This window comes from Lissotriton vulgaris, chromosome 10 (assembly GCF_964263255.1).
Source record: "Lissotriton vulgaris chromosome 10, aLisVul1.2, whole genome shotgun sequence".
Lineage (NCBI taxonomy): Eukaryota > Metazoa > Chordata > Amphibia > Caudata > Salamandridae > Lissotriton > Lissotriton vulgaris.
In genome coordinates this window covers 195500796-195516387 of record NC_141698.1, presented here as the reverse complement: position 1 = coordinate 195516387, position 15592 = coordinate 195500796, and the positions used below count along the sequence as shown (strand labels likewise).

The 15592-nt window shown below is 48.7% G+C and overlaps 1 protein-coding gene across 1 annotated transcript in view; it reads right to left on the bottom strand.

Moving 5' to 3' along the window:
• Positions 1 to 15592, bottom strand: part of SMG1 (SMG1 nonsense mediated mRNA decay associated PI3K related kinase) — a 1828328-nt gene that overhangs the window by 1699463 nt on the left and 113273 nt on the right. Inside the window, exon 3 of the mRNA XM_086940872.1 lies at positions 1285 to 1437. Within this exon, the coding sequence (XP_086796998.1) occupies positions 1285 to 1437 (153 nt within the window). The remainder of the gene's footprint in view (positions 1 to 1284; positions 1438 to 15592) is intronic.

The window sequence follows — 15592 nt, the reverse complement described above, 5'->3', positions numbered from 1 at the left end:
CCAGAACCTTCTGCCCCAGCGCAACTTTCACTTTTGAAACCGAGGGAGCGTGACCAGATGGCTTCACTTTCGTTTTCTTCAACGGGAGTGGCGCCTCAGAAATGTCCGTGACCGGGCCCGGATGCGGGGACGTAGGACTTATAAGTAGATCTTGGGTAAGGCCCGAAGGCGATCCCTCGACCCGGGCCGTATGAAGGGGATTGACCCCTGAGTCTGGTTGGGGATGCTCCTCCTCCGAGCTATCCCCTACGGTGGCAATAGCCCGATCGTCGTCCCCTACCTAGTCGGCGACTTCGTCAAAGTCCTCATCACCCGCGTCGTAGGCATCCCCTTCGGACGCGGGACTAGATTCCGAACCTTGTACGTCGTCTTCGTCTCCAACAGATTCTTGGAATATGTCGTCTGGTGGGGGCGCCGCGGTAGCCGAGATCTTGGCCTGGAGCCTATTGGCCCGACGAATCTTGAGAGTTTTCTTGCACCGGAATTTCGAACACGCCATGCAGCTGTCTTCGTTATGGTCCGGTGACAAGCAGGTATTGCACACGGGGTGCACGTCGAGGTGTGAATATTTGGAGTTACACACCGGACACTTCTTAAACGGTGTCCGCTCCATAGCAGAAGTGTAGTGTAGGCCCGTCCGCGCCAAAAGCACGCGGAAGGGTAGCAAGAGTTCGGAGCTGAGAGTCAGACAAGAAACCCGAACGCAACTATACCGACGCTCAGCCTAAAGACCTTCTGGTCTCGAGTAGAAGTTGAACAACTATCGGTTCCGACAGAGGGAACCGAAACACATCCGAACCCAATGGCGGAAAAAAACAATCTGGGGATGGAGGCGATGCCCATGCGCACTGTAGTCCAGGGGAGGAGCCACCTATCTCGTGATACTTCGAAGACTCTTCCAGGACAACAATGTGCAATCATCCGGACCCAACACTAGGCGGCGATCTATGCACAGATATGAATTCAGCAGCCCACATGCCTCGAACATTAATTTATGGCTCAATGAAGCATCAATTTAGATAATATTGCAAAAATGAAGGTTAGGTAAAATAATTCTTTAAGCCTTAGCCAAATGGCTTTGGTGTTTCCTACTACAGCCGCATAGAAAACATTTTAAAAGCATATCTTAGTTTTTTTAAAACTAATATTTCATCAAAGTAACAATACATTTGGAGTTTAAAAAAAAGAAAAATATTTTTTTTTAAAAAAGAAGAAAAAAAAAAAAAAGAAAAATACATTGAAATAGAGTTTGAAATCAAACCTTTAAATGACACTGCATCTTACCCTGGGATTTCCTCATATCTTTTGATGCTAAAGCACGAGTTCCATGCTGAACACTGGTGAAATCAGGTGTCACATTGTTAACCCTCAGCTCTTGCCCCAACGACTTCCGACCATAGGCATTTTCACCAGATCCTCCATTACCATTGTAACCACCTACGATAAATAAATGAACATTTAAAAGCAAAGTTCATCCTGTCACTGCCAAGTCCATCAATATTTATGTACTTCAAACAGGAACAAAATTAATAGAGGTTGTGTTGCATCCAGGGTGTTTTTCTATACAACTGTAGATGTGAGGGCAGGGGGGAGGGTTCTGCAGGGCAGCTATACTTTATTTATATTGTATATTTGTTTGTAACTTTCTTTTATTGTGTGGGCCGTGCTAGGATTTTCAACTGCAACTCAATAAAAAAAAAATGTTTTAAATGAATAGAGGTTGGACCAGTCAGTCAAATATCTTAATTCGCTACATTTCAGTTGCATAAAGCACAACAAAAATAATATATACGTTCTTTATCTTTTTAACACAATGTGTAGTCCCAACCCAGAGCAATAAGAGTTAAACGAGCCATAAAACATCCAATTGATTAGAATAAAATCTTAAAAACCAGTACATTAAAACAACCTAGCATACAGCATATCTCGTATTACCAATAAATAATATCTTCAGTAATAGCCCTTTATCGGATTGCACATTTCCATATTTTAAAAAAATGCCAGATAAAATTGCCATGGAGTAACATATCAAGGGGCACTGTAATTGTTGCAAAAATAGAGCAGGTCTGCACTGTCTGAACTTAAACACTTTAATAAAAGTCAGTATAAATTCTCTTCTTGGGATAGCATAAAAAGGGCAATAAATTACAATGTGTAGATTAGTCTGAGGTGAAACACCATCACATGAACTGGGACCTTAGTGTGATAAGGAATAACAATTAACTGTGTAACCAACCATGAGGAGTAAATAATGAAAATGAAGCCTGGTTAGAACAAAGCAATTTCGAAGGTTCTGGATCAAGGATAAAAAGTATAGGAGTCCTTCTTGAATATATGCCAGACTAAGTGATCACTGATGCTTTATGTTTATCTGCCACCCTTCTTTCCATCGTCGTATTATCCCCCAAAAAATGTTTTAACTTAGTCTTAATAATACTCAGACATGAGTCAGATGAAAGGAATAAGTCTGGGAGCCCAACTTCCTCACAAGTCGACTTTACTTACATACGCAAACCACATTATATTGAGGGCTGCACACATTTTCAGACAGTCCTTTAACACAAGTTTGTTCTTTAGTGCAACCTCGCGAGTCCAAATAGAATGCCAAAGTAAAAGTGGCGATAGTTTTATTCTGTCCACGATATAACGAAAACCCAATTCATCAAGATAGATGGCATTAGAGCAGCTTCGGGGGATCACCAATAAAGGTTTCAAAAAAGCATTGTCCGCTTGTTAAATACCTTGTACAGCACTCATGCCCCATATAAATGTATAAAACTCTGGAATTGGGTGAGGTTCCACTCTGTTGGAAACATGCTCTCCTACGTCCAATTTTAAAAAATCCATCAGTAGATAATAAGGTATTGAGCAACTTTAGATCCACTTTTCATCTCCCCAGGGTAGCTAAACTTTTAGAGAAAAGGGTCAATATACAGTTGTCTAATTTCCTGGAATCTAATTCTTTGCTGCATGAGTCTCAATCGGGCTTACGCTTGGGCTAACTACGGAGTCCACTCTGTTAGAGGTATCAGAATATATCAAGGAAAAATTGATCAGGGTTCGCCTGTGCTGCTCATGCTGGTGGGCTTGACCTCAGCTTTTGACACAGTTTCCTATGCTACCTTACTTGACAGAACTGAAAGGACTGGTGCCAGAGGTCAAGCCTTGAGCTGTTGGAAATAGACTTTCGTATTGCTCCCTAGCAGATTTTCTTCCTCCTTTTACCTCTTCTTCCAAAATACTGCTTTGTAGGGTCCCCCAAGGGCTCAGCCCTTAGTCAGACTCTTTTCAATATATATCTGGAGGGTCATGCCAAATTGGTGGAAACGTGGGGGGTCTCTTATGATGATACCCAGCTCTTTCTTGCTTTCCAGGAACATACTCCATCTCCTAATTATTTTAAGCTATGTCTGAAAGAGGTGGTACCCTGGATGGAGGAACGTTATCTAAAATTCAACCCTGGAAAAAAAAGGTTATTTTCTTTGGCACTAAACTTGTCCCAGATTCTAGCTTGTGGTGGCCACCTGAGGCAAGAGCTCCCCCGACTCCTACTCCGTTGGCTAAAAACCTGGGGGTAAAATTTGATTCACAACTTACTTTTCAACTCCAAGTAAGAGCTCTCTCTGTTTGTTTTGCCACCCGAGCTCTCTCAGAAGAAAGCTCCACCTCAATCCATTGGTCCCACGAAAAACGGTTATCCACACTTTGGCCACAGCTAAATTGGACTATACTAATTGTCTCTTTCTGGGCCATCCAGCCTTTCTTCTGAAACAGCTTCAATTCCTTCAGAACTCAGCTGCCAGCCTCATTTTTAAAATCCCCATCCATGTCTTCTCATTTACTACATCTTCACTGGCTTCCCGGGATCAAGAGAATTTAATTTAAAGCTCTTATTTTAGTGTTCAGAGCCTTTAATCTCAAGGGCCATCAATATCTGAGAAAAAGACTGAGACCTTATCTCCAGTCCATAGCCTTAAGATCTAACAGCTTGAAACTTCTCCATACTAATCGAATTGGTAAAGCTAGACAAGGTGGCGTTCCTTTACCTATTTGGCTTCTTAACTGTGAACACACTGCCGCTCAGCTTCACTGCAACCCCTTGGAATCATCCTTCAGAAGCAAGCTCGAAACGTTCTTGCTGGACACAGATCTGAGCGCCAAGTAACTTGCTCACTTCTCTTTCTACCTTCGGTCTTGTTGCTAGCACCGAGACACCTATCCAGAGGCAGCTGCGCGCTTTACAAATGGCCGGAATTGAATATTCTGGCTCCATACATAGCAATCGCCACATATTTGGATGCATAGGTAGTTAACATCGCTCTTAGAGGTTTTGAGCCCAATTTTTTACAAAAGCTTTGCAACCCAACAACTGACTTTTTGAACATAGCAGTTTTATTTAATAAGACTGGTTTCCAGAGATATTGTCTATCAACGAGTGTGCCCAGATAGAAAAGAGAAACAGCCTTACACATTTTAGTGTTGCTAATAAAAATGACCTGGTCTTTTCATAGGCCTCACCCCACATATCATAGGGAAAGTTTTACTTTCATTTACCTTTAGGTCGAACTTTAATAACATTGGTTTCCAGAAATAGTTTCTAACAAAGAGTATACCCAGATAAGAAAAACAGACAGCCACATGTTATATGTCACTATGCATTGTGGTCTGGTTAGAATAAATAGCAAAACGTCTGTTGAGGGGGTCTCAGGATTCCCTAAAGTATGGAGAATTTATCATACCTTTAAATAATGCACTATCTTTGTGTGTACTGGATATCTCAAGTGCTTCCCACACTCTCCCCTTAATCATCTTTTTTCAGGCCTCCTTTTTTCTGGCCACTTTAGAAGATGCAAAAACAACAATTGATGGACAGAATGTTGAATAATGTCAAACATTCACCCCAGTACAGATGTCTGGGCCTAAATACATTGGTTTATTGCTCCCCATGCCATTCCATTTTAAACCCAGCCATATGCAGATAAGTATGGACTCCATTCCTCATGTGAACAGTCCAGCCCGAACTGCCAGGCCAGGCACTCCCTGGACCAGAAATAAGCATCCTGGAACCAGTTTCAGGGTTTAACCCAGCATCAGCCGGGCTAGCTTGACTCCAGTGGCAGGGAGAGCAAAGGATCCACGTCTGGGCATGTCTGGGCATATCCGTCCCACTCAGGTGACAAATCCAAAAAAACAATCGATGGACAGAATAATGAACAATGTCAAACATTTACCCCAGTACAGAGATCGGTGAAAAGTCCGGCACCAATGGCAGTTTTTTCCAACTCCATTTCAATATTTTTTTTATTTAAATTGTTAGTTTCTAAAAAAAAAAACCTTGAAGGATCTACACAAACAACCCCTTGCTGAATTCAGAATTTGGTCTACTGATAAGAAATGTATTGTTCTCTGGGATCCATTATTGCTTTCAAACCCATTTCTACCAATAACTGGAAGGAGGTTGAAAGCACAAAAAATAGGCTCTGTCCCGGTAAAATGCCAAGACTGTAGGAAATTTGTGTTTTCTGACAAACGTCTGCCTGTTCCTGAAAGCTGGGACGATGGTGATTTTAGCACCACAAACACTTTGTTAATACCTTTTACAGGGAAAATACAGGTGCTTTCTTCTGCAGCACTTTTTTCCAAACTTTCCTAAAAAAAAAATTTTAATTGCTGTATTTTGCCCAATTTCTCGGTCCCCTCCAAGGGGATCCACAAACCCTCTATACATTTAGAATCCTCAAGATGTTGAAAGAAAATGACGCAAATTTGGCATGGATACCTTGTGGGCAATACGTTACAGGGCTCAAGTGTGTACTACCCTAAATAGCCAAAAAAAGGCTAGGCACGTGGGGCCTAGCAGCAAAGGGGTTAAGGTCAGGCTAGGGACAGAAACAAACCAAGGGTCTGATAGCTTTGCCTGAAGAGGTTGTCTGCAGAGTACTGCACCAAGCCACATATTTATCCCAATGACTGGTGTATACAGTTTTTGTCGAGGAACGCCTGGCTGCCCCAATGATGTCCTAAGGGAGGTCAAGTTTTCAGCTGTCGCCGCTCAATCTCCAAGCATTAAGGTTCAGATTTTTAATGTTAGGGTGCAGAACCCTGCCCTGCTACTGCAAACGCAGTTCCTCCAGGAAGGACAACCTGATCAGGAGACCGATGCTGATGCCTAGAAGATGTGGCTACCATACTCTCTAAGCCCAGTGCAGGGCAACAAGGATAACTTGGTCACAATCAGTCCTGATCTTCTTCAGAACCCAGGGCAGAAGAGGTATTGGCAGGAAGGCATACAAGAGTCCCAAATTCCACTAGACGCAGAACATGTCTCGGAGCAAGAGAACTCTTTGAAACTCAAACGTGCAGAAGTGCTGACATTGTGCATTCACTGCAGTAGTGGACCCATCGAGCCAAGCAGACGCCTGCACCACCAAACTTTCACATCAGCGGCACAGAGAAAACAAAATACAGGGTTGCCTGGGGCTGCATAGTGGCATTGTGTTATTTGGTGGCTGACTAGGGGTCCAGAGCAAGGTTTGGCCCATGCCTCCAACAAAGTATCTGTTAGGGCTGCGTTAAATGGTAAGAGGGCTCAGTAGATGCCTGCTCTAGCTGAAAAACCTCCATAAGCACATTGGTCTTGACCTCCTATGTGGGGAGATAGAGATCGAGGACTTTGGCCACCCTACGCATAACCATAACATAGGAAGCACTCTCCTCAGTGGCAGGGCATGGGGTGAGAGGAGACTGGACTCCGGGGAAGCATTAAGGTCACTAGCCTCCTGCAAGTTATCATACCATAGCTCCTCAAGATAAGGTTGGCCTAACTCATCATCTGCATAGTAATTGTTATCTGAATTCAGGCAGATCAGGAAATGCTGGGTGTGCATTTGTTGTTGAGGAGGCAGATCCAGTGGAGGAAATGGAGCTTTTACAGCGGCAGGGCATGACTTTAAGGTCGAAAAGGCGCAACATCTGCAAAGACAATTGGGGCCTCATCTTCCTGAGTCAACAGAGCCCGCATCAGCGTTGAAGTGCCAGACACTGGGGTGAATCGGAAACCGGAGGTGGAGTCCGGAGTGGAGCCAGAAGCAGCCTGTGATGGGATCTAAGGTTTTAGCTGGCGATAAGGGCGAGCACGCCATGATAACCCAGGTGGAGAACCTCTCCGCTCCTGGGGCCCACAGTTGTACAAGAATGAGTTGGCAAGAACCCAAAGAATTGGACCATGTATTCACAGAACTCTTTGATCTGCGTAGGTGTAGAGTATGGCCCTGTAAACTCTGGTTGTGCCAGAACAAACTGAAGGATTAGCTCCACAGTCAAACAGCTTTGGGAGTGAGATCAAGATGTATGAAACTGTTCCATCATCTACTCTGGCGAGTGAGTGGAGGGAAGGGGCAGGGGAGCCCCCGTTTGGATGTGTGTTTTCTTCGACTTACCAAAAGAACTGGATTGAGGGGAAGATCAATCCCTGGAAAAACTCTGGCAACTTGTGGATCACGAAAAGGACCAGGACTAAACTTTCGACTTGGACTGGTTTCCTTCCAGAGTCTTTCAGTGCTTGCCAATGTAGATTTTCACACTGCTGTCCTCAACACGCTGTTACTGCAGGCAGAGTCTTGGCTCGATCCCAGGCCCCACAGGAAAAGTTGCTGAGATCTATAACAGACATTTGTTTTCAACAGTCCTTACATGGTTTAAAACCAGTCATTTTGAGAGGTGACATGTCCCTTGCACACTGCAAAACCATGTTTTGATGATGCAAGGGTCTCAGAGAGACCAGCTGTAGCTCAGGTTCTGCATCTGGTGGTACAGAAAGAAAGGAACTGACGTTTGCGTCTGGTGGTGCAGAAAGAAAGGAACGGACGTCTGAGTGGGAGTGGTGTCCCATATAGGCTCTGCACGTCATTAACGGACCGGCATCAGTGTAGAGCCACACTGCACCACCTATAGGTGTACAGAGATACTACTTAAAAGGTTCCAGATCCAGTCCGATGCCTGAGGAATATTGTAAAAGTGAGGAATCAGGGGCTAGAAGTCTATCAGAAAAGCTTATATTTGTGCTGTCAAATAACTTGTCTAGAAGAACCTCTTTTTCCTCAGGCAAATCTGAGAATTTTTTAAATAAGCAGTAAAATTAAGTCACTGAGACAGTGAAATCACAAGTGGCAGGTAGGGAGTCTGAAAACGGTGAGAACCATGTTTGGGTATAAACTAGTACCTAGGATCTGGAATAGAAAAAGTCCCTCATTTAGATCACACATCAATCTGTGTTTGCATGCTACATAGCCACGAACCAGATAGGACCTTCTGCTCAATGCAGTGTGCTTTAACTATGGCCCTTTGAAAGAGTCTAGTGTAAAGCTTATAGATCAGACCTAATTAAGGCTAGCCTCACTTCAATTGAGTAAATTAAAGTCTGTTCATTTCCACTCAGCATTTTTATGGCAGTCCTGTGCAGACATATGCAGCCTACGCCAAATGTGGAATGAGCATTGCATTCGATTGAGTTTGTTTTCAGAGTATGATTTTGTAGATGGACAAACACTCACTTTTTACAACACAGATTTAAAACAATTCAGCTGGGAGTATCCACCATGGTTAGACAAGCCTAAGAGAAACACATACAGAGAAAGCAGATTAGTGTGTCAGCCTCATTCAAGTTTGCTTGCTTTCTGGCCTGCTGCAATAAGGTGTGCTGCTTCTTTGCTCTAACATGAAAAGTACCTCCTTGTGCCTGTCCAGGTAGCTGTATACTGGGCTTGTCCCCACAACAGATAATTGTATTGTATACCTCTATTGGGACAGCAATGCCACTTGTAATGCTTAAAGCAGAAGTTACTTACCTGCGGTAACAATATATCTGTAAGAAACAGTAGTCAGTATTAGATTCCTTAACTTAGAATATTCCCAGGCGTCAGACTGGATCCGGAGGCTTTTGCGTAGCAGTACCTTTGTGCGTCGGTAGGCGTCGTCTGCGGCTCCGCATCCGTCGTGGTCGTTGGCGCCTGGATGACGTCGCCGGAGTACTTAGACACCGCCCTTGCGTGCTGACGTCAGTTCTTATACACAGCTTTTCCGCGCCAGAAACGCAGAGCCATGATAAAAACCAACACTGGTGCCATGAAACTAGGGCCCTGAAAGGGGATGACCTTAACCCTAGATATCGGTTCGCAGAACGGGGAGGATGGGTGGGGCGGTAAGAAATCTAATACTAACCACGGTTTCTTACAGATATATAGTTACCGAAGGTAAGTAACTTGTGCATCTGAAAGAAACAGGTTAGTATAAGATTCCTTACCTTAGAATAGATACCCCAGCAATACAAACCCCGGTGGTGGGTCTGCGAACCAATAATCACACCAGAAAGTCCTGGAGGACGGAACGGCCAAAGAAGCCATCCCTCCAGACTTAGCTGTCCAGGCAGTAGTGTCTTGCGAACGTGTGCAGCGAGGCCCACATAGCTGCTTGAAAGATGTCCTGCACGGGGACTCCCCGGCCCAGGGCAGTAGTAGCCGCCGTGGCCCAAGTGGAATGGGTACTCAGCCCAACAGGAGGCTCCTTCTTAGCCAAAGAGTAGCATGCCTTGATGCACAACACGACCAGCCGAGAGATGGTCCGTTTGTGCACCGCCCGTCCCTTCTTAGCGCCCACAGAACCAACAAAGAGTTGGTCATCCACCCGGAACTGGCGTGTGCGAACCAGATAGTATGAGAGCGCGCGTTTTGGGTCCAGACGGTGGAGCCGCTCTTCCTCTTTAGAGGGATGCGGAGGCGGAAAGAAGGTGGGCAAAGTGATGGACTGCCCAATGTGGAAGGCTGTGACTACCTTGGGCAGGAAAGAGGTTCTTGTCCGCAACACAACCTTGTCCGGATGGACAGAAAGGAAAGGAAGCTTGGAGGAAAGAGCCTGAAGTTCACTCACTCTCCTGGCAGAGGTGATGGCAACCAGGAAAGCCGTCTTAAGCGTAAGAAGACGGAGAGGATAGTTCTGAAGAGGCTCAAAAGGAGCGCACATCAGGTAAGTCAGAACAGGTTCAAGTCCCACTGGGGCATCACGAAAGGAACAGGGTGGAACATATGAGTGACGCCCTTCAAGAACCTATTTACAATCGGGAACTTGTACAAAGAAGGCTGATCAGGTAGCCTTATGAAGGCGGAAAGGGGAGAAAGGTAGCCCTTGAGAGTGCCCAGAGCAGAGCCCTGCTGGGCAAGAGAAAGAGGAGAACTTCAGAAACGGGGGCAGAGAGTGGATCCACAGCCTTTGCTGTGCACCATGCCACAAATCTGTTCCATCTGCAGGCATATACCGACTTTGTGGAGGGCAGCCTGGCTGCCAGAATCACATTACAAACTTCAGGAGGCAAGTCAAATGGCCTCAACTGTCGCCGCTCAATCTCCAAGCATGGAGGTGGAGACTGAACAGGTTCAGGTGGAGGACCGTCCCCTGCTGCTGCGACAGAAGGTCCTCCTGAAGAGGCAGACGAATCGGGGGATCCACAGACTGCTGAGTAGCTCGGGATACCAGTGTCTTCGTGCCCAATCCGGAGCCACAAGGATAACTTGGGCCCGGTCGCGCTTTATCTTCTTCAGCACTCTGGGCAGAAGTGGTATAGGCGGAAAGGCGTACAACAGACCGCAGCTCCACTGCGACGAAAAGCGTCTCTGAGCGAGTGCCGCCTTGGAAATTCCAAGGCGCAGAACTGATGACATTGCGCGTTCTCTTCTGTGGCGAATAGATCTAACCAAGGCTCTCCCCACTGCTGAAAAAGGCCTTGCGCCACGTCCAAGTTTAGACGCCATTTGTGATCCATCATGCACCAACGGCTGCATTCGTCCGCCCTGGAACTCAGGGAACCTGCCAGGTGTTGAACCACCAGGGTCACGCCCTGATGTTCCAGCCACTGCCAGAGGCGCAGAGCCTCTTGGCATAGGGTCCACGACCCCACCCCGCCCTGTTCGTTGCAGTACCACATGGCGGTGGTGTTGTCCGTGAACACCTGTACTACACTCCTCCAGACAGAGGGGAGGAATGCCTTCAGTGCAAGCCGGATTGCCTGCAGCTCCAGAAGGATGATGTGGAGCCGGGGCTCCGCCGGAGACCAGAGGCCTCTGATCTCCGCCTCTCCCATGTGGCCCCCCCAGCCCTGGAGGGACGCGTCCTTCATAACTACGTGCTCCAGTGGGGTAGGGAGGGGGATCTGCCACTGACCCAATCGCGCTCCGTGAGCCACCACTGCAACCGTCTTGCAGTGCCCTCCGAGATCAAGACATGGTCGGACAAGTTACCCTGATGCTGGGCCCACTGAAACTTAAGGTCTCACTGCAGAGCCCGTATCCGCCACCTGGTGTGATGCACCAGAAGGATGCAGGAGGCCATCAGACCCAGAAGATGCAGCGTCAACCTGACAGACTCGGGAAAACGGCTGAAAGATCGGAATCACAGCTTGAATATCCCAAACCCGCTGTTCGGGAGGATAAACCCGAAACTGCGCTGAGTCTAGAACCGCTCCGATGAAGAGGAGCTTCTGAGAGGGACACAGGTGTGACTTCGGCACATTGATGGAGAAGCCCAGCAGGTGCAGGAGGTCGGCCGTAGTCTGGAGGTAGCTGGCGACTGTCTGGGGCGAGCCCGCCTTCAAGTGGTGTGGAGTGGTGTGGCTTACTGGTTAGAGGCGGCAGACCCGTAAGCAGAGGACGGCCCGGGACCAGGGTTCGATTCCCGACGCGGCAGGGTCGTGGACCAGGGTCAGCGGGCTCGATAATTCTCGCCTCGGTGCCTACTCCAGTCAGGGACCATACTCGGCAACACTGGGCATTAGCTTGTTTCATCTTCACAATGGCCCCCCCAGACCACCGGGGATGCTTGGTCGCACCTTAGAGATACCCATTAGGGACCATCTCTCATGGTGAGCCAGGACGGGTTCCCCAGCGGTCGAAGCGCGGAGATACTCCTGCGGGAGTCGATTCTAGCGCTATATAAACCCGCAATTAAATTAAATCAAACAACCAGTTGTCTAGGTAGGGGAAGACTGAAACCCCTAACCTGCACAGATGAGCTGCGACCACCGCCATCACTTTCGTGAATACCCGTGGGGCGCTGGTAAGGCCGAAGGGGAGCACAGTAAACTGAAAGTGCTCGTGGCCTACTGTGAACCGCAGGTAACGCCGGTGGGCCGGCAGGACTGGGATATGAAAATAAGCGTCCTGAAAGTCCAACGCTACCATTCAGTCTCCCGGGTCCAGGGCAGCTAAGACCTGAGCCAGTGTCGGCATCTTGAACTTCTCCTTCCGGAGGAAACCGTTGACGTTCCGCAGGTCCAAGATAGAGCGTAGGCCCCCTTTGCCCTTCTTGGATACCAGAAAGTAGTGGGAGTAACAACCACACCCTACTTCTGGCCCAGGAACACGCTCAATGGCCCCCTTGGCCAAGAGGGCCGTAACTTCCTCTTGTAGAAGTTTCAAGTGATCCCCCGACACGCTGTGGTACTGCGGTGGCATGGCTGGTGGGGACGCCTCGAAGGGGAGGGAGTAGCCCCTTCGGACGATTTGCAGCACCAACCTGTCCGATGTGACAGTGCGCCAGTGGAGGTGGTGATGGCGAACCCTGCCCCCCACAGGCGTCACATGGGCCTGAAAGCACGGACTAGGAGGGTTTTGAGGTGGATGCTGCAGGGGCAGGTGTGGACTGGCCTCGCCATTGTCCCCGACCGCCGCCACAGCGATTTTCACGTCCACCACCGCGCTGGATGGTAGTCTGCGGCCCGTGGCTGGCAGGACGTGTGGGGGCGCCCCTTCCGTGCCCACGAAAGGAGCGAAAGGCAGCTGTTTGCTGGTGCGGGGCCGGGAGGCCCAAGGACTTGGCTGTAGCCCCGGAGTCCTTAAAGCGCTCAAGCGCATGGTCTGCCTTGTCGCCAAAGAGGAGACAGCCATCAAACGGCATGTCCATAAGGGTGTTTTAGACATAAGCCGAAAAGTTGGCAGGTCTCAACCAGGCGTGGCGACGAATCGCCACCGTCGTTGCCAACGCCCTGCCCAGTGAGTCCGTGGTATCCAGCCCACACCAGATGGAATACCGTGCCGCATCTCGACCCTCCGCAAGGGCTTGGGCGAGTTTAGTCCGGGCCTCCTCCGGACATTGTGGCAGCACGTCCGCGACTGTGTCCCACAGAGAATGCGTGTAACGGCCCAAGAGGCACGCGGTGTTGACTGACCGCAACCCCAAATTCAGGGAAGAGAATACCTTTTTCCCGTATTGCTCATACCTCTTGGATTCCCGATCGAGGGGGGCCGTCGGGAATGCGGTCTGGGAGTTAGAGGCCTGGATGACCAGGCTCTCGGGGGTGGGGTGGGTGGACAGGAAGCAAGGGTCGCCTGGAGCCAGGCGGTGGTGCCTGGTCACGTTCCTATCTACAGGCAGACCTGTAGCGGGCTTGGACCTAGTGCCCAGAAGAACGTCTGACAAGGCCTCATTAAAAGGCAGCAGAGGCTCGGCCGAGCTTGCCTGCGGTTTAAGGACCTCAGTGAGGAGGTTAGTCCTCACGGCCGCGACAGGGAGCTCAAGGCCCAAAGATGCATGATCCCATGATGCGACACAGTGCCTCAAAAGTATATAGACGTGGTAAGCTGCGGATATACGTGATTCAAGAGAGCGGCGGGGACCGCGAGCTCCCTGTGCAGAACGGAGGGGGCGTCGGCTGCGCCCCCCCCGAGGGCAGGGACTACCCCCTCGCCACAGCAGCTCCTCTACAAGTCCGGCGGCCACAAGAACATCGACCGGGTGCTGAAGGACCAGAAGCCGCGTACAAGCAGACGCACCGGCTCCTGCTGCTCGGTAGGTACCTAGCCCCGCGAGGCCTGTGGGCCCCGACTGCTGCTGTCATCTGTGCGCAGCCTGGACTGACTGCATCTGGAATGATCAAGCTGAAACTTCTAATTAACTGAACTAGTTTTGGAGAATCCGGGCTTGTTTTACAAATTGTTCATTACTTCCCAAGGGGCATCATGGTATCCAGAAGCTCCATGGCTGATATTACAAAGTGCTTGACGTAATGCAAATTAATGAGCCCTGCCGGCTCTGCCCTACTCGAAGGTGATGCCTGCTTTATGGGTGTTACACGTATCTGATTTGTGGCTGCCACATGAGCCGAGTGTCATTAGGACTCTCTTTGGGCTGAAGTGTGCATTTGTGAGCTCCCATTTTGTAGGTTTATGGCCTTTTGCTAAAATTAGACTGCCATATCGTCCTCTTACTTCTGATCCCGAAGATGGCGTCCCCCTTCCCTGATCTGGAGGATCTGCTGAGCATGGAAATAGAAATGGTCCTGCTCCCTTCCCAAACTATGGTGACCATCTTGGAGGGATCATTCATTTTACCTATACTCACACTCCTGGTCCCTGCTTTGTTTGCCCAATATCTCATATTAGGTGGTGTCGCCTATCTTCAAAATTGCATCGGCCAGGCGTTTTCAGGTCTACGCCCTGTGTGGTCCCCAAAGGTGAGCAGTGGGGCCATCTGGACATCAGACATTGTTTTCTTGCTCATCTCCACATTATGTTCCCTTCCCTCCCTCCATCAATATTGTTCTTCTTCAAAAGCAAAGGATCCAACTGTAATGTAACTCTAATTAATGTATCACTAACATGTCTTAATTCTCATGTAAAGCACTCTGATAGCTCCAGGTCTAGCCAGGTCTTCCTAGTCTCCTTGCTATGCCTCCTACCCCCTCCCCCCCTCTTCCCTCCTTCATTCTTTGCCTGCCCCCCCCTATTTCATTCCTCTCTCCCTTATATCACTTTCCCCCTATAACTTTTATCGAACTACCTTACCCCACCCCTCCCCGCTCTACTCCTCTCCACTTTCCTGCTACTGACCTCTGCCCTGACCTGGAGAAGTGTGGCTCAATGGTTAGAGCGGCAGACCCTGATGCAGAGGTCTTGCCCGGGACCAGGGTTCAATTCCCCGCCTCGGCGGGTCTTGGGCTCAAAATTCCATGGACCTGATATTTCTCGCCTCTGTGCCTATTCCAATCATTGAGTCCCACTCTGCAACTCTGGGCAATAGCTACCTTAATCTCCACAACGGCCCCCACAACGCTAAGGATGCCTGGCCTTCACCCTGGGGGTGCCCAGGAGTGGACGCCTCACAGGGAAAGCCAGGACGGGTTCCACAGCGGTATTCGTACAAGCGCCTTGAGACCCTTGCGGGTGAGTAGTGCGCTATACAAGTATCAATTTACATTTACATTTACACCTATCCTGGCACTAGTCCCTACCCTGTCTACCTGTGAATTCTCCCTCATCATTTAAGATCTAGCTATTTTGTCTGATGCCCGATGGAGCTACCTGGTTTAGCTATAGGGGAGACAGGTCAGGGATTCCCTCCTTGGACGTCACCTACCCAGTCGGTCTTTAGCCAGACTTCCTGTCGTCTCTTCCTGCATCCTCCCTCTATTTATGTTTCTCCTTCTCTCCTCTCTGAATGTATTGAGACTGACCAATTTTGTCTGATGCCCGATGGAGCTACCTTGTTTAGCTATAGGGGAGATAGGCCGTGGACTCCCTCCTCGGTCGTCACCTACCCAGTCGGCCTT